Source organism: Aspergillus wentii (genome assembly GCF_001890725.1).
Source record: "Aspergillus wentii DTO 134E9 unplaced genomic scaffold ASPWEscaffold_1, whole genome shotgun sequence".
Lineage (NCBI taxonomy): Eukaryota > Fungi > Ascomycota > Eurotiomycetes > Eurotiales > Aspergillaceae > Aspergillus > Aspergillus wentii.
Window position 1 is genome coordinate 2027375 of NW_024467832.1, and position 15836 is coordinate 2043210.

General features: G+C 47.5%; 6 protein-coding genes across 6 annotated transcripts; 2 read left to right on the top strand and 4 right to left on the bottom strand.

Annotated features, from left to right (window-relative positions):
- Positions 1-3876: 3876 nt before the first annotated feature.
- Positions 3877-5028, top strand: ASPWEDRAFT_166825 (uncharacterized protein; the record flags this gene model as incomplete). Its single annotated transcript, XM_040830061.1, has 2 exons — positions 3877-4301; positions 4461-5028. The coding sequence occupies 2 exons, from the start codon at positions 3877-3879 to the stop codon at positions 5026-5028; spliced, it is 993 nt and encodes a 330-aa protein (XP_040694439.1).
- A 356-nt stretch (positions 5029-5384) lies between these two features.
- ASPWEDRAFT_34232 (uncharacterized protein) lies at positions 5385-7293 on the bottom strand. The gene is made up of 2 exons (XM_040833951.1): positions 6773-7293; positions 5385-6647 (listed from the first exon to the last, which is right to left on the bottom strand). The coding sequence occupies exons 1-2, from the start codon at positions 7230-7232 to the stop codon at positions 5671-5673; spliced, it is 1437 nt and encodes a 478-aa protein (XP_040694440.1). The 5' UTR covers positions 7233-7293; the 3' UTR covers positions 5385-5670.
- Positions 7294-7440: 147 nt separating this feature from the next.
- On the bottom strand, positions 7441-8558 carry ASPWEDRAFT_178600 (mitochondrial 54S ribosomal protein bL12m; the record flags this gene model as incomplete). Its single annotated transcript, XM_040831762.1, has 2 exons — positions 7441-8177; positions 8322-8558. 2 exons carry the CDS (start codon positions 8556-8558, stop codon positions 7848-7850), a joined length of 567 nt encoding a protein of 188 aa, XP_040694441.1. The 3' UTR covers positions 7441-7847.
- A 200-nt stretch (positions 8559-8758) lies between these two features.
- Positions 8759-11056, bottom strand: ASPWEDRAFT_34233 (chaperonin-containing T-complex subunit CCT8). The gene is made up of 3 exons (XM_040833952.1): positions 10900-11056; positions 10395-10765; positions 8759-10298 (listed from the first exon to the last, which is right to left on the bottom strand). Exons 1-3 carry the CDS (start codon positions 10956-10958, stop codon positions 9043-9045), a joined length of 1686 nt encoding a protein of 561 aa, XP_040694442.1. The 5' UTR covers positions 10959-11056; the 3' UTR covers positions 8759-9042.
- A 156-nt stretch (positions 11057-11212) lies between these two features.
- Positions 11213-13109, bottom strand: ASPWEDRAFT_34235 (M48 family metallopeptidase). Its single transcript, XM_040833954.1, has 9 exons — positions 12895-13109; positions 12199-12831; positions 11901-12141; positions 11822-11846; positions 11729-11774; positions 11605-11668; positions 11515-11546; positions 11398-11456; positions 11213-11339 (listed from the first exon to the last, which is right to left on the bottom strand). Exons 2-9 carry the CDS (start codon positions 12819-12821, stop codon positions 11299-11301), a joined length of 1131 nt encoding a protein of 376 aa, XP_040694443.1. The 5' UTR covers positions 12822-12831; positions 12895-13109; the 3' UTR covers positions 11213-11298.
- Positions 13110-13248: 139 nt separating this feature from the next.
- Positions 13249-14517, top strand: ASPWEDRAFT_34237 (putative flavoprotein). The gene has a single exon (XM_040833955.1). It carries the CDS (start codon positions 13468-13470, stop codon positions 14158-14160), a length of 693 nt encoding a protein of 230 aa, XP_040694444.1. The 5' UTR covers positions 13249-13467; the 3' UTR covers positions 14161-14517.
- The last annotated feature ends 1319 nt before the right edge of the window (positions 14518-15836 follow it).

Below are 15836 nucleotides of genomic sequence, written 5' to 3' on the forward strand. Positions count from 1 at the left end.
CGCTTCGCACTTTGGGCAGAGATATTAAAAAAAAAAAAAGAAATAAGACAGACTGTTCACGATCTCTCCAACCAGCTTCCAGCAAAGTCATGATTATTGGCTAGATCGAGCGCAGGCAGTCACGTTGTCTGCCGGCGTGCTGGTAAGTGGTTGGCCCAGGTCACTTGATCACATCCCTTCCTTTTTCCTCACCTCTGGGGACTATTCCACCTCGGATTCCTTCCCAGGATGTCCGGATCGCTCGAAGGATTCCAGATTGCAATTCCTAGACGCCAATTGCAATGGAGTCCCTCATCAGTCGTCCTTCACCGTATAATACTGGTGGGATAGTGCACCGATCCGTTGATACGCGTCGAATCCCGCAGAGGAATGGATGACGATAATGTTGCGACACGATCCAGGTTGCCTTGAATGCCTTATTGCGAACTACCCCCGGGATTAGCTGGGGATGAAAAAAGTCTCATGTTTGCTTTTTTTTTTTTTTTTACTTCTTTCGTGCTTTTTGCTTGGTTTCTTCCCCACTAATCAGGACGATTTAAGCGTGGCAGCTAATGAGATCTAGCTGGTTCGTTTCGTCAGATCGACGATTTTGAAATCCTTTGCCAATTTAGGGCATTCCGAAACACAATAATCCGTGTTATCGCCTATGATTCATCGAAAAAAGAAAGAGAAAGGAGAAGAGAAATACGGACATAACCTCTGCCGTGACCCCCTCTGGCACCTTTTCAATGACTGCAAGGCGGCTTCGACAGCCAATAGTGACCGTATCAGTGACCATTTAAACACTCCCAGGGATGATAGCGTGACACGCAGCGGTATATGCACCACATATTAATTCCGGGATTTATGATGACATCGATACATGGGTAATATTTTCTTTTTCTTTTTTTTGTTTCAAAAAAAAAAAAAAAAAAAAAAAAAAAACTCTTCTCTCTGGAACACTCCAAGTTATCGTCGAATATATCCCACAGTGATAGTTAGTCAATGGATCATCATCCAACCGTTGAAAGCGTTGTGGGAAAACCTAGCTTCAGATCGACGGTGTGTGACACATCACTCATTACTGCCATGGTTACTCTCAACGAGGCAACCTCCGCATGCAGTAGCTCGCCTCGTTAAAGAAAACAAGGCGATCAGCTGTTTCCACTTCTAATGCACGACCACCACGCTTGTCACTGGCTAGGGAGCGAACCGGTTCAGTATCCAGACCACAGAGTAGATGCTCAAGGGTCAACGCAACTCCACAAGTCAGAGCGATAACGGATAGGGAATCGAACATGTTATGTGTCAATGATTGATGTCATTTGTCCTCATGGGTGTGAAGGGTCCATATGTCTATTTCATGTGCAACGTACAGAGTACAGCAGACAGGTAGGGACAATCCCCATTACAGAGTACATATGAGCTGAATCAGGCCCAAAAAACGCTAGGGCTTTCTGGCACAAATCAAAGATAACGAGGATCTAGGATCGTCGTGGTGCCAAGCCTCTTATGATGCTCCTCGACTTATCCCCCTCGCTACTTCCAATCTGGGGATGTCGACCGTGTTGCTGGCTGGCTGAATGGTGAAAAAAAAATAATAATCTTGCGAGACCGCGATCTCATTCACGTACGTCCGGTTTTTTTTCGCTCCAGCAACCGGAATGGTCCGTGCAATCCGCCTGTTTCCCAGCTGACGATTACCATTTCGCCTTGTTGTTCAAATCCCGCCAATAGTCTACATTTTGCCTGTGTTTCTCATCCAGTAAAGATATACAGACTGGCGTACCAAACCCTATGGGTTGGGTGAGTAGAAGTCCGTACAAAGTACGGGCAAGAAACCCATACTGGTAAGATCACTGTAGGCGCCAAGCGACTTATCGATTGGCCTGGGCAATCGTCGACAATCAATCTTGTACCGAATATGGCACCCCTGTGCTAAACACTCCGCATTGAATGCATGAACTCGAGATATCGATGCAGATGGATCTTCGATTCTTTCACATGAAGTGAGCCAACGGTAGATATTCCTTTTCTACCGGTTAGCTCGTCATCGTCAATGGGTGACCTCTTGCTACTTTTGGCGCTGTTATTTTGCGAATTCAAGATGGATGACTTCGAAGCTGTAATACACAAACAAGAAGCTTCTCAGAGCCAACCCTCTAAGACAGTTCATGGCACTCTACGATGTCTCTTTCTCTAAGGTACAATGTACAGAGATACAAAGTACATGCGAAGCACATGAATCGTGGCATTTTCTTTTCTTTTTCAATATTGCCCCGATCTTCTGACTAGGAAATCTGAACAGATGGGGCACTTATGCAGGGCCTTCATGAGTCGGCCAGCGCATGGTGCCTGATCTACCGGATCCAGAGGGGGAAAAAGAAAGAAAACTCGGCCCAGGGTTCATGCACAATTCAGGTTGATTATTATCCAGGATTCCCGGTTGCCTGTGCATCTGGTCCAATGGTCCGAGATCTAGCGACCGCAAAACTTCCATAACTTAGCTGCTCTGGTTTCCGGGAACCAGGTCAACATGACCGAGATCTTTTAGGTGCAGAATAGCTATTAATGTACGCCTCATGAACGAACGGTACTTTTCACACATATTGCTGTTTTTCTTATTGGCTCCCAGGGAATTTGTCAACAACCTTTTTCGCCTGCACAGCGTCCATAGTACTACGGAGTAAGACTTCCGCTTGCCACCACGAGCTCCTCGATCTTGCTTTATGCCGATCAAAATGGAATTATTTTCAAAGTTCGCCTAGCACTGGGGCTTCCGGGAACACAAAAATCTTTTCGAAGTCAAATAGTTAATTGTTGAGGTTCTAGAAAACCACTCGGGGTTTCCGTTTATGCGCACAACCTTCAATCTTCTACTAGTTATCGCGCTAAACATGGACCATTGGACCACTGTCCATTGTTCATTCTAAGAAATACAGGCCCTTGCAGGGGCTTAGATCAAATGAACCAGAAAAGCAAAAAATGGGAAGAACAGAGATGGGGAAAAAATGGAAAAGTCCAAGAGCAGGAGCAAGAGCAATATGATGTTCTCGGCTGCTGCCACACACCGTCGCCGTGGGCACACACGCACCCCTATCACTCACAAAAAGGCCGCTCGGCCCGTTTCCCCAGATCCGCTTTGTCTCCCATGTTTGGTGAGACGCTTTGGCAGACACAAAGAGCGACAAGGACAAGACTCAAGGCGTTCTAGGGTTGGCCTTAGTACGACCACATCCTTCTCTGCTGCCCCGAAATCCCGATTTGTCAGTCTTCAAACAGTGTGTTTCACCTTCCAGGCTTTCAGTCCTGGTGTGGATCAAGCTGCTGTTCATTGCGTTTATTGCGGTGGAGTCTTTTCAATGTTTTATTTTTTGTTTTTTCTTCCCTGACAACTGCTGCTAATCTCTGTGGCCGTGTCGTGGACCCCATCGACAAGGGCCTCGTACTAAAGCATAAGTCACTATCGTGCTTCTTTGGTACGCACCTCGCCCAATACATAGGCCTCTCCAAGCCGCGTTTGGGCTATATACCCAGTTTCGTTCTGCCTCCCTTACTCCTTGACGTCGGCTTGGGTGCTTTTTGTTGAATACATGTAACAGAATTCTTCCCCATCTTTTCAATTTTGTCTTCACTTTTTGCTTCTCTTTTATTTATTTTTTATTTTTTATTTTTCTCTCTTACTCTCCTTCGCGTCGTTCGATCTTGGGATATCAGGATCTAATCGACCTAAACTTCCCGATCCTTGACTTGACTTGACCGCTTTCTGGTTGCCTTCACGGATGCCTGTCTTGCAGAGAGCGGGAACCCACCACTTGGCTCTTTCGAATACTGCATATTTGCTCTAAGGAGTGAAGCGGACACAGGCCCTTTCAAGGTTACTGTTGATCCGCATAGATGTCAAACACTCCAGCGCAGCAAGGTGGACAATCCACATCCGACAGGCGATATCTCGACTTGACGCCTCATGGACAGCAGGGGCCTGCAATTGATCCTGCATTTCAGAATCGCTTACCACCAGAGCCTCCGCGGTTTTTGTTCCCGGACAACCAGGGCTATGACCCTACCAAACCTTCTGAGTCTCTGTTTCTTTTCCAGGGCAAGTCCCAGGATACTGATTCAGACCAGAAGTTCAAGGTTTCTTCTGGCAGCGCCGGTCCTCTGAGCCAGCATGGAGTTCAACGAAGCAGCCCTCTTTTAGGGAATCCAGAGCAACATGGGGCCCCCAGTTCCTACAACGAAATTGCATCCTCGATCTCGAAGCTGACCTGGAGTCGTGCCTCGGGTGGCTCAACCGTTCGAACCCTCGATCTTGATTCTCAGTAATTTCCCCTTTTCTTTCGCTATGGTTATTGCAACTGATATTAAAAAAAAATCTGTTGCCTGTGCTTTTCCTGGAATTTGGCCCCCCCTCCCTCAAATTCCGCGATTTCTTGCGTGTGACATGGCGGTTAGCGACATATCTAATGCGATATATCCAGATACAGTAGTAGTTCTACGGCCTTTCCGAGTCCTGTTCATTCTGATACGAGTGCTGTGGCATATCCAAGCAGCTTGGTAACAGCGAAGCCTCAGTATCACCTTCAGCCGCAGCCGCAGCCTCAGCCGCAACCACAGCCACAGCCACCAAAGCGCCAAATCAGTTCCAGCATACCAACGGGCTTTGACAAGCTCCTTAATCATTCACCGGCCCATCCTAGAGGTGATCAGACAACCGGAGTAGGGCTGCCTCCTGTACAATCCATACAACCAGGAGGCACGGTCAGGATAAAACAGCCGGCAACGTTTTTCATTTTCTCAGACCTCTCTATCCGCACTGCTGGTCTGTATCAACTGCAATTCCGACTTATGAATTGGGGCAGTGTAGAAGATACAGGACAGTCCATGCCCATTTTGGCCGAGGCTTGGTCGGAGCCATTCCGTGTGTATCCAGCCAAGGACTTTCCGGGCATGAGGGACTCATCCCTTCTCGCAGAAGGTTTGAAAGAGCTTGGATTTGTGGAATTGAAAACAAGAGGAAAGGGCAAAGGGAAAGGCAGAAGGAGATGATCTGGAGACAGCACGTTGCACGTTACCTTTTTAAAACCATTTCATGGGTTGCGGGAGTTATCTGGGAGTTTAGGGCGTCTTACTTCCACCAGTATGTTTTAGCATTGCATTAGTCTTCTACTGCCTTGGGATTCTGTTCTTTCTTTTTTCTTTTTTTCCCCCTACTTTCTTGTTTTCTTTTACGGCGACATAGCGCGCAGTTATGATGAAATGAGACCAATGAACGAATCAATAAAGGACCAAGAGGTCATACAACAAGATGAGTCTACAATGCTTCTGTAGACAGTATTTTCTGCTGAAATACAACCATACCATGAGTTTGGAAGTTTGGAACGATATCTCTTAAAGACTTAGATCGAACCGTAATAATTTAGTAAATTTCATTTCATTTTAGAAATGGAGGAACCGAAACAGCTTCCCTTTCGAAATAGATTGACTGTTATACAATGAGGAAACGCGAACCCCCCGTCTCTTTCTTTTTACAATTTTCTTCTCCAATTTTGGCAACTGCATGGGGTATCATCATAAAACAGGGGAGAACGCGCAGCAAATCTTAAGACAGAAGTTAAAGTCTACTATACACGATTATCTTGGTTTTTTTTTGTTCATAGGTATCACGATATCAACCTTGCTTGCCCATAATCAAACATCCAACAACTGAACGGGCATTTTGGGGACGTATTCAGGGTCGAACCAATTAGGCTTGAACCTTTGAGTCAAGGTTCGGAGTTTCAACGACTGCTCGGCCAATTCAAGGAAACCGAATCCATCTTCCCTCTGGCCTTCCTCGCGCAGGAGCAAAGCGAGAATCAGGGCTGATTGGTGGTCGCCATGGCTGAAGGATAGTTCGTACCAGTTTAGGGCTAGGGTGCGATATTCGGCACGGGGTCGAATCCGAAGGAACATCGAGGAGAAGTAGTCAAGCAGGCCCTTTTTCTCCTCTGTGCCCGTTTCTCCGCCCTTGGGCGCATCTTCTGCTGTGGACTTTTCGGGGACTTTTTCGCCACGACGAGGAAACCGCCCGTGGTAGGTAAGGTAGTAGAAATTGGCCAGTTTCCGACATGCTTCCGCGTTGCCAGCAGAGGCCGCCTTGTTCATGCACTCTTCGTACATCTCGTAATCACCCTTTTGCATCATGATCAGGGCGTAACTGAGCAGCGCCTCTTTGTCCTGATACACCAGCGCGGCGGTCTTCATTATTTCGTCCGTCCCGGCACTATCGCCTGATATCTCCTTCAGCCACGCGTAGATTTCCCACGGAGTGTCGATTCCGACGAGGAAAAACCCCTTATCAGCCGATTGCGTCTTGACCGGGTAGACTTTTTGCATGACCTCATCCATGAGCGCTAGCGCCTCGGGGAACTTTTCGCGAAGGCCCAGGACTTTGGCGTAGAGAACCATGGCGCGCGGGTCCCGGTCTTCCAGGGCTATTTTCTCCAGATCTTGGATAAATTTAATCCGGGGCGGTGGCGCTGTCGACGCACGTTTGAGGTAGCGTCCTGCTGTTATAAGAATAGGCAATTTGGCACCTGCGTGGGCGCATGCAGCAAGGGCCCATTCTCGGAGACCTTCGTCGGCTGGGGCGAGGGCAAAGGAGATTTGGAAGACAGTATCGACATCTAGAGATGTATAAAACCCAACCTCACATCAGCACTATGTTTAAATTACTCACAAGTTCGCAATATTTTCAAGAGAAAGAAGCAGTCGCAAGAAATGCCAAAAAAAAAAAACACAACCAACTCACCTTTCGAAATGCCTCGAACTGCCAGCCCAGATGGAGGCTCAGCACTAGAACGGCCAGCTAATTCCATTGCAATTTTCTTGAATGTGCTCAGATTGATTGAGCGATCCAGAGATCCATGAGACCGTGCATAGTCCCATAGGTGCGGTGCCCTGTCTTGTAGGTTTTTAAGGCGCACCCTCAGGTCTCCGCCGACTGGAGTAGAGCGTAGAGGTGTTCCCGCATGTACGTATTCCGATCTGTGGTTGACCACTCGCCGAGCAGCTGGTGATCTGGCGGCATTGTGAGAGGTGGAAGAATGGAATGGCCTGTTTCTGTTCGGGGAACTGCGGGTGTTGTTATGGATGTACGAGGGACTGCGGCTGTGGTTCGGCGTAGATGGTAGAGCTAGGCAAGATGACCCTAGCTGTGATGATGCCCGTTGCCATCTGCAAAGGGGGTGTGAGACCCGTGGGAGAGACATAGAGAGTCGGGCGTGGAGGAGTGAGGATAGACGATGATGGTGGGTGAAGGGAGTTGGAGGCGGAGAGAAAATCGGAGGTTGTCCGCCGCCCGCATTTTCGGTACCCAAGAAACCGACCAACAAGATGGATTGCATTACAGCTCTTCTAGGTCTTCAATGATTATTTACGGTATTCATATACAGCTATTGAAGACTGTGGTCACGAGAGAAACAAATGGATACAAAATACAGAGATTGTTGATACTATTAAAACACTGGAGAACATCAATCTATCAGTCAATCCTCCGAGAACCAGACCCGTAAAGCGTGTCAGCTCGTAAGACAGCACAAGACAAACAGGAAAGAGAACTTTCTTCCATCTGAAATCCAAATTGTCCAAATCAAGAGATAATGTACATTTGCCGCCCTTTTCCCACATTCCAGTTGTCAACGAAAACCTGATAAGAGATATATGACGGAGAAAAAAGAGTTGTTGAGAGAACAAAACTCCAGCTCGACGATGCAGTCCAATCACAACATCTGGCTGCCCTCTCCCTCAAGTCCCACCGGGGAAAAAAAGAGGAAGAAAGGCAAGGCCAGTTCAATTAAAAATCATCCGAAGCATATATTAACCCATTACTCCATCACGACAGTCGCACCCACACCCTTGAGGGTCTCGATGATCTTCTCGGCATCCTCCTTTGGCACGGATTCCTTGAGCATCTTGGGGGCAGACTCGACGAACTTCTTGCTGTCAACCAGAGACAGACCAAGCAGCGACTTGATCTCCTTGATGATCTTAGCCTTGGAGGCGGCGTCAATAGCCTCGAGCTTCACGTTGAAAAGGGTCTTCTCCTGTGCAGCGGGAGCAGCTTCCTCCTCCTCAGCAGCTGCGGGAGCAGCAGCGGGCCCAGCACCAGCAACGGCGAAACCGCCAACGGGGAGGTCGGGGATGTTGAGACGGGTCTAGACGGGAAGAGAAAGTGTCAATTAAAGTGCTCATCGAGTTTATTTCGCAATTGGACATTGCTGCCAAACGAATCGGTGAAGGCCATGTCACAAATCGAGCTTTGCGACATCCGTCGGGGACAAAAACAAAAGACAACGAACCTTCAAAGTAGACACAAGGTCGGCGGTCTCCAGCAATGTCAATGTGCTGATCTGGTCGACAATCTGCGAGATCTTGGGGTTGACAGGGGCAGCAGGGGCCTCAGCCTCCGTGGACTGCCATCTCCGGCTGGGTGTCCGCTGGGACAGATATGTAGAGGTAGAAAGACGCAGGGAGGAGGTGGAGGGACGGACGAGCTGTCTGCAGCATCGAGCTGCGGCCTGTGTGGGAAAGGACATGATGAAGGAGAGCTGAAGTGGACCGAACGAGACGGGCAAGGCGAAAGGGATGGACAGGACTGAGGAATTGCTGCTCGACAACGCGATATCATCAAAAGGCCTGAAAAAGAAAGTCGAAGTTCGGCCCGGAAAATCCAGTATACGTCACGTGATTTGGTGCCCCGGTACCGTATGGATACATCACTTCGTATTTTATTGCTCAACTGTCATCGAGAAGAATCAAAATTAATAAATACTAGGAGCAATAATGGTAATAATTAAATATAATAAGGATTCAAGAGCATTAATCTAGAAGAGGATCCAAAAGCTTTTTTCTCGCACTACTACTCTGAACCCTCATGCATAGATGACAGTCAGTATTACTGCTACTCCCACATGGCATATACACACTCCCAGATTCTCTGGTCGAAGGACTTTCATGATATCATCTCTCAAATTGTGAAATTTTGCCTTGTTCGACATACAATGCTCCCTATCGTATCATCTAATCGTCATCCCAGTTCGGGTTGGGACCCGGGGGCTTGGGTCCACCCGCCTGTCGGGCCACAATAATCTGGTCAACACTGAGCACTGTCCGGGCGGCCTCACTTGCAAGTCGGATGGCCCAGCTCTTGGAGGCAATCAGGTCAAGAATGCCTTCATCCACGGCATCGAGAGTGCCAGCAGAAGAACCCACTTCCAGGTCGACACCAGTAGTCCAGTATGGCTCTTCCTCGGAGCTGCTTCCCTCTTCCTCCTTGTTTGTGCGGTGGTGTGCAGTGTAAAGGCGAGAAAGAACTTCGGTGGCATCCAGACCAGCGGACTCGGCGAGAGTGCGCGGGATGACCTCGAAAGCCTCTGCGTACTTGCGAATGGCATGTTGGGGCAGACCAGGGGTCTTGTCTGCGAAAGCAGAGATTCTCTCAACAAGCTGGATCTCAGTAGCGCCAGCACCGGGAACAAGACGGGGGTCCTTGGTAACAGCCTTGACAACGTTGACTCCATCGTCAATGGCACGCTCAACGTCATCCAAGTGGTTCTGGGTCGCTCCGCGCAGGACAATAGTGGCCGTGCGCGTCACGGTGTTGTTGTCCTCCTGGCGGAAAACGGTAACACGGTCACCACCAATCTCAGTAGTCTCGACAACGTCAACGCTACCCATCTCGTCGGGCATGGGGGCACCCAGGCGTGCGAGAGGGGTGGCACCAACGACACGGCAGAGTCGGCGGAGCTCGAACTTGGAGAGAATCTTGACGACGAGGATGTTAAAACGGTTGAGGTAATGCATGGCCAGGTCACCGACGGTGGCACCAGCAACAACGACGCGGATTCCAGAATCGTAGAGCTCCTTAATGGCGGCCTCAAGGCGCTCCTCCTCACCCTTGGTGAAGTTAAGCATCTCATCGGCGTTCTTCAACAGGACTGTTCCCTTGGTCTCGGTCTGGGAGGTATCGATGGGGCAGCTGAAGACACCGACCTTGGCCTTGCTGGCCTTCTTGACGGTACCATCCGGTTCTCTGCCAAAGACCATACCCTTAATCACGCGAGACTGCTCCAAGCTACCACCCATAATCTTGACAACGCGGACATTGTCGACGTTAAAGTTAACCGGGTTCTTAGGCAGGACTGCGAGGACTGCCTCTGCAACCAATCCGGCCAAGATATCCTCTGTTCCGGACTGCTTGCTGGCAACGACTGTACGGAGGGCCTTGCTAAGTTCTTCCTGGGAGCGGAGTTCCTTCAAACGGTCGACCTCGAGATCTGTAAGAATCGACACCGGTCAGCAAAACATGTACATCATAAAGGAGGCAATGACAGCCCCTGAAATCGTAAAACCCAAAAAACACAAAACCCCACCTTCTAATGTCTTCAAAGCAAAGTTCTGTGCCTTCTCGTAACCCTGCACAATATCACTTGTCTTCAAACCCATCCGCAGCAACTCTTCGGCCTTCTTCAGCAATTCACCGGCAAGGATGATAACCATGTTGGTTCCGTCTCCCATCTCCGCATCCTGCTGCTGACTCGACATCACAAGTAGTTTGGCGGCGGGGTGCACAACTTCCAGTTCGCGCAGGATTGTTGCGGCATCCGACGTAAGAACCATCTTCTGCAAGTGATTGATGACGATTTTGTTGCGGCCATAGGGACCGAGCGACGTTTGAACGGTCTGCGAGATAGCCTGGCAGGCTTCGATGTTACGAATGACGGCGCCATCTTCGGCATCATGGCTATAAGATTTTTTCCTGCGTCAGCAAAAATCCGTATATCTTTTCTTTGGGTGTCTTTTGTCTTTTGTTGTCGCCGTGGGGAGACCGTGAACCGGGGGAGGGGGGCAACATTCCACTGAGTGGCCTTCGCTTACCTTTGATATCCAGGCTTGAAAAGACCCGCCTGGGAAGGTCCAGGCATAGACAATGACATATTGACGAAGCGCCTCCTTTTTATTTAGATTAAAAAATAAAAAAGGAAGACGAAAAGGACGGATGATCTGCCACAACGCTGTCCTGAGCTTGCTGCTGTTCTGGGAATTTTTGGCGGAGCTTCGAGACGGTCTGGCGGCGGTTGTTTGTTCGGTTTGCACGCGGAGGGGCTAGGGCATTTCCCTTTTGGGACATCCCAGAGATCCATGTGGATCTATATTGTTCCATCCATCACCAGAATAATTCAGCGATATATGGCAATCCAGAAATTGTTATATTAGTTCATAAGAGATTCAAAATCTATATAGTACAGTCTAAATTCTTTCCCGGGCGGTCTATCGTTACCATCCAAAGTCACCGTATGCCTGCCGGAACCCAGGGACTACAATTGGGAAGAAACGTCAGCAGGAAAGCTACTTGTCAGAAGGATTCGATCATACCGAAACCGCCGATAGAGTGGCATCCGCTTTCTTCGTATGCGGCCTCAGCTTTGGTCAACCTAGGGTCGGGGTTAGAACAGGGCATCACGGTACTTGGCAATCGAAGAATCAGCTTACCATCCACGAATTGTTTCCATGCGGTTGTAGCTCTGCAATTTGTCAATAAATTCATAATGACAGGCGATAGCCTTGGTTCAAAAAACTTACGGAAGGATGCGTTGACATGAACTGGGGAGGTGCTTCTTTCTCCGCTTGTTGCATACGGCCCCAACTAGATCATAGTCAGTTATACAAGACAGTACAATGAGAAAGACAATAGGCTCTTGCTTACAGCTTGACAGCAGCCTCGGGGTTGTAGCAAGCTCTGGACATCATCACTGGCACTTGTCAGCGGTATCTATCATTCATCAGAACCAAGTCATACTTAATCCGATATCATCTGCTTCAGCCTGTACACTTATTAGTTCCAAATATTGCGTATATTTTATGGGGATAGAGCTCACCTCCTGTGTTCGCGAATTAGGCAAGCTGTACATAAGATTGAAAAGCATCGAGGGGATATGACCCGAGATATCGAACAACATCGAGACAAGGAATACGGCTCCGATGGTAACTATGTTGTTACTCATTCGTTCTGCGGGATGGTGAGCGACCACATGAGCAATTTCATGGCCTAACACCGCTGCCAAACCATCTTCATCTTCACAGATAGGCAAGATGCCAGTGTAGACAAAGACTTTACCACTATACCATCGGTCAGCGCCGCGTACACTACATCTCATAGCATGAGAATATACATACCCAGGAAGAACAAATGCATTAACCATTCCATCATCCTTAATCACATGGACTTTCCAATTCGCACCCTCGATCGGCGCCTGCGGAATAAGCCGGGCAAGAACTTTATTGACCTTCATAGTGATAGGGTGATTTTCAGGAAGAATCCTCCCTCGCACATCACTCAACACATCCTGGTAACTTTTCTGGCCCATCTTGAGTTCCTGGTGTGCAGGAATGCAGTTAAACCGCCGACGGCCAGTCATCTCCACTGTTTCAGTATTATAGATATAGAAACCCCCGATTACAACGCCGATAATGACGAAATGTTTCGGTTGGGCATTTTGCAGCATGCGGATGAAAAGTGGCTCCCTCGCAGAACCACCGAACCGTCGATATCTGTCATTTCTGTATCCATAACCTTGTCGAGCAGAGCTTGAAAACGGCCGACTTGGGAAGCGACCGGATAGTCGGGGTAATGTTCTGGAGAACGCTAGTGTTCGGTATGTGAGGGAGGAGGAGGAAATAGTTCTCGAGGTGTGGATCGGAGAGTATCGAGGTGCAGGAAATGCAATGCGAAGCGCGGGGAGTGCTGTTGAGGACGGAGGGGCGCTGCGGAATGCGCGTGCTATCGGTAGGCCAAACATGGTCAGATTGCTGTTTGCGCATTAGTGGATGATTTTAAATGAATATAAATAATATGCACAGGGGCTTAGCTACCTCTGGAGCGAAGACCCGACTGGTCTTGCAGCAGGTTGAAGCTATCGAGCTGTGAGTTGTAAAAGATGATGGATGATCGTGTAAGATCGCGATGACCGCATGTGACAGCCGGAATAATCAGCAGCTTAATTCAACAGCACAATCAACATTGCAGACAGTTACCTTTTAACTATGACTGATATTCCATTATAAGACTTTATTGTGCAATATATTTTTAGCGAAAATAAATGAATAGTATATAGAGGTACTATAGTATTTTTATGAAAGCAGTGTTTTGTGATTCGTCGGAAATATATATCGATTGATCTTGAAGTATTAAGCCAATCCACGGTCCAATGAACACCATACAAGGAAAAAAAAAAAAAAAAAAAAAAACTTAATATATAATCTTATATCATAAGTATTTGGATTAGAGTACCATTAAGAAATATAATATGAACCAGAAATACATCCAAAGCTGAAGGAAATTGATTGCTAATCCCCCAGACCGACGAGTCACGTGCATCCAACATTGACATCTTTGGCTTCGACTTTCTCTTTCTTCAATATTCCAAACAATACAAACTCGTTAATATGGCGGCTATCGAATCCAACACCAAACAAACATACCCATCACCAGCAGCAGAACTTGCAGCTGCAATCAACGATGGCAAAACACACCTACTCCTAGCCGCAAGCGGTTCCGTCGCGGTAATCAAATTGCCCCTCATCATATCCTCACTTCAAGACTATCCGAATCTCTCAATCCGCATCATCCTCACCAAGTCTGCAACCCACTTCCTCGCAGGCCAGTCCCCAGAACAACCAACAGTGGCCTCATTAAGCTCACTCCCGAATGTCGATTCCGTCTACCAAGACGAAGACGAATGGGTGGAGCCATGGACAAGAGAAGCAAAGATCCTCCATATCGAGGCACGCCGTTGGGCGCACTTACTCGCGGTTATCCCCATGTCCGCCAATCTCCTGGCTAAGATCACAGGGGGGATTTGCGATAATCTTCTGACGAATGTGATTCGCGCCTGGGATGTCGACCCTTTGAATCCGAGGAAACGTAAGATTCTTGTTGCGCCGTCGATGAATACGATGATGTGGATTCATCCTTTGACTGCAAAGCAACTGGGTATACTTGAGGAATGGGATTGGTTTGAGGTTCTGCCTGCGCAGGTGAAGACTTTGGCCTGTGGTGATACCGGGCAGGGTGGAATGTGCGATTGGAATGAGGTTGTTTCTGTGATTAAGCAGCGGCTGAGTGTTACTGGTCCGTAAATTAGGCGTTTAACATGATGTTCAGCCACTATCTACGTTGAATGATTGTATGATATGTTACTATAATAATTCCTGTACAGTTCCACGCCACCCAACATGATAGTATCCTTACTTTTGATATGGCTGGGTAGAAGAGTACCCAAAGTCCCCAGGCTTCAAGATCTTTGATATGCCGTTATTAATAACATGGGACTCGAGAATCGACACTCCTCAACCTGTCCATCCAGCCTGGTTGATAATGCACCCAAAAAACACTGGCTCTCGACGATTCTTCCAAACTACCAGAAAGCAGCAGCCTAGAAGCAGCCACTCAAGCCCAGTCGAACGACAAAACAATAAATATCAACTGTTAGCCAAATATATAAAGTTAAGCGGCAACTGAGACGAAAAGGCTTGAATCATGCATACAAAACAAAGATCAAATGTGGACCAATAAATCCAACATAACATAACCAACCAACAGAAAAAAATCGAGAAAATTAAGCATCTATTCTAGGAAACCAAAAGCCAAAAATGATGTTTAATCTCAATTCCTGTTAATTTACTACTATTTTTGGGAAATCCAGACACATATTGTCCAATTATCTTCGGGGTGGTTGGATGGGCGGCTAATCTGGTGCTCTCTCTCGATGAATTCCCCGCGTGGAGTAAAGTAAAATAAAGCATGCATGGAAATGGGAAATGCTTCTCCGGGCTTCTGGTGGGAAATCCACGAGGCTTTTGGAGTCTTGGACAGTGCACATGTTTCTATATCGGGGGATCGACTTTAGTGGAGATGAGTTGTTGTATATACTCAGATCTGGCTGAATTGTGGGTTGGTTGGACTTGTGGGGTAGGGTATATGATATCAGTGAGGATATCAAGCGTTTGGATAGATGTTCTAAATTAAACTGTTCCAAATACGATTCTAATGACCATTTGCCTGATTTCATCATAAGTGGTATGTGCGAGTGAACCGATTCAGATGCTATATGCTCACCAGTGCTACAGTGAAGCATCTTATTTTCACATACAGCCTCATTATACATACAAAGTTATTTCTCTCTAACAGCCATTATACTAGAAAGCTTTAATAATATCCCATACAGCCAGGAATCTACTGAAACCAAGCCGAACAGCTTCCAATAGAGTCCAACGAAGAATTCCGACAGACTGCCACAGTTTAGGGATAATGAATTACAAATTAAAAGATGCCTTGCATCAAGTAACGCTATAGAAAGACAGACCAAGCTTTCCAATCAAAGCATACCTTATCTCATGGCATCTACCAAGCCACACTCGGAATCTCCATAATGCCGCGACACTCGACAAATGATAGGCGATGGATTCAAGATTTCTGGAATAATAAGCATACGAGACCACCCTTAGCAATAATAGAAATGCCTACATTGCAGCTGATTCCAGAAGCAAGTAATGCATCATGCTTCAATGCATATATGCATATCCCGTTTCAATTAACGCTGGCATATCGCCAAGAATCTCCCCTCAACAACGAGCAGATGACACCATAAATCGGGAATTAACTGTTGCGGATTGCCATAATTATCGACTATTAATAAAAAACGTCCTAATTAGCACCAGGGAAAAGCCGGTGTAGAGAGGGCTTGAAGGCTTGACAGGGTGGAGGTTAACGTCCTTCCGTTTAGTCACTAGTGGGTGATGGCGCTAAGCAGAAA

Excerpts from the sequence above, each read along its gene's own strand:
- ASPWEDRAFT_34235 (XM_040833954.1), bottom strand. The coding sequence starts at position 12,821 with ATGTTTGGCCTACCGATAGCACGCGCATTCCGCAGCGCCCCTCCGTCC. Across the intron at positions 12,142-12,198 it reads AATGCATTTGTTCTTCCTGG|TGGTAAAGTCTTTGTCTACA; the intron begins GTATGTATATTC and ends CCGATGGTATAG. Across the intron at positions 11,340-11,397 it reads CCACTCTATCGGCGGTTTCG|TCCCTGGGTTCCGGCAGGCA; the intron begins GTATGATCGAAT and ends TCCCAATTGTAG.
- ASPWEDRAFT_34237 (XM_040833955.1), top strand. The coding sequence starts at position 13,468 with ATGGCGGCTATCGAATCCAACACCAAACAAACATACCCATCACCAGCA.
- ASPWEDRAFT_34233 (XM_040833952.1), bottom strand. The coding sequence starts at position 10,958 with ATGTCATTGTCTATGCCTGGACCTTCCCAGGCGGGTCTTTTCAAGCCT. Across the intron at positions 10,766-10,899 it reads TTCAAGCCTGGATATCAAAG|CCATGATGCCGAAGATGGCG; the intron begins GTAAGCGAAGGC and ends AAAATCTTATAG. Across the intron at positions 10,299-10,394 it reads TGCTTTGAAGACATTAGAAG|ATCTCGAGGTCGACCGTTTG; the intron begins GTGGGGTTTTGT and ends CGATTCTTACAG.
- ASPWEDRAFT_34232 (XM_040833951.1), bottom strand. The coding sequence starts at position 7,232 with ATGTCTCTCCCACGGGTCTCACACCCCCTTTGCAGATGGCAACGGGCA. Across the intron at positions 6,648-6,772 it reads AGTTCGAGGCATTTCGAAAG|ATGTCGATACTGTCTTCCAA; the intron begins GTGAGTTGGTTG and ends ATACATCTCTAG.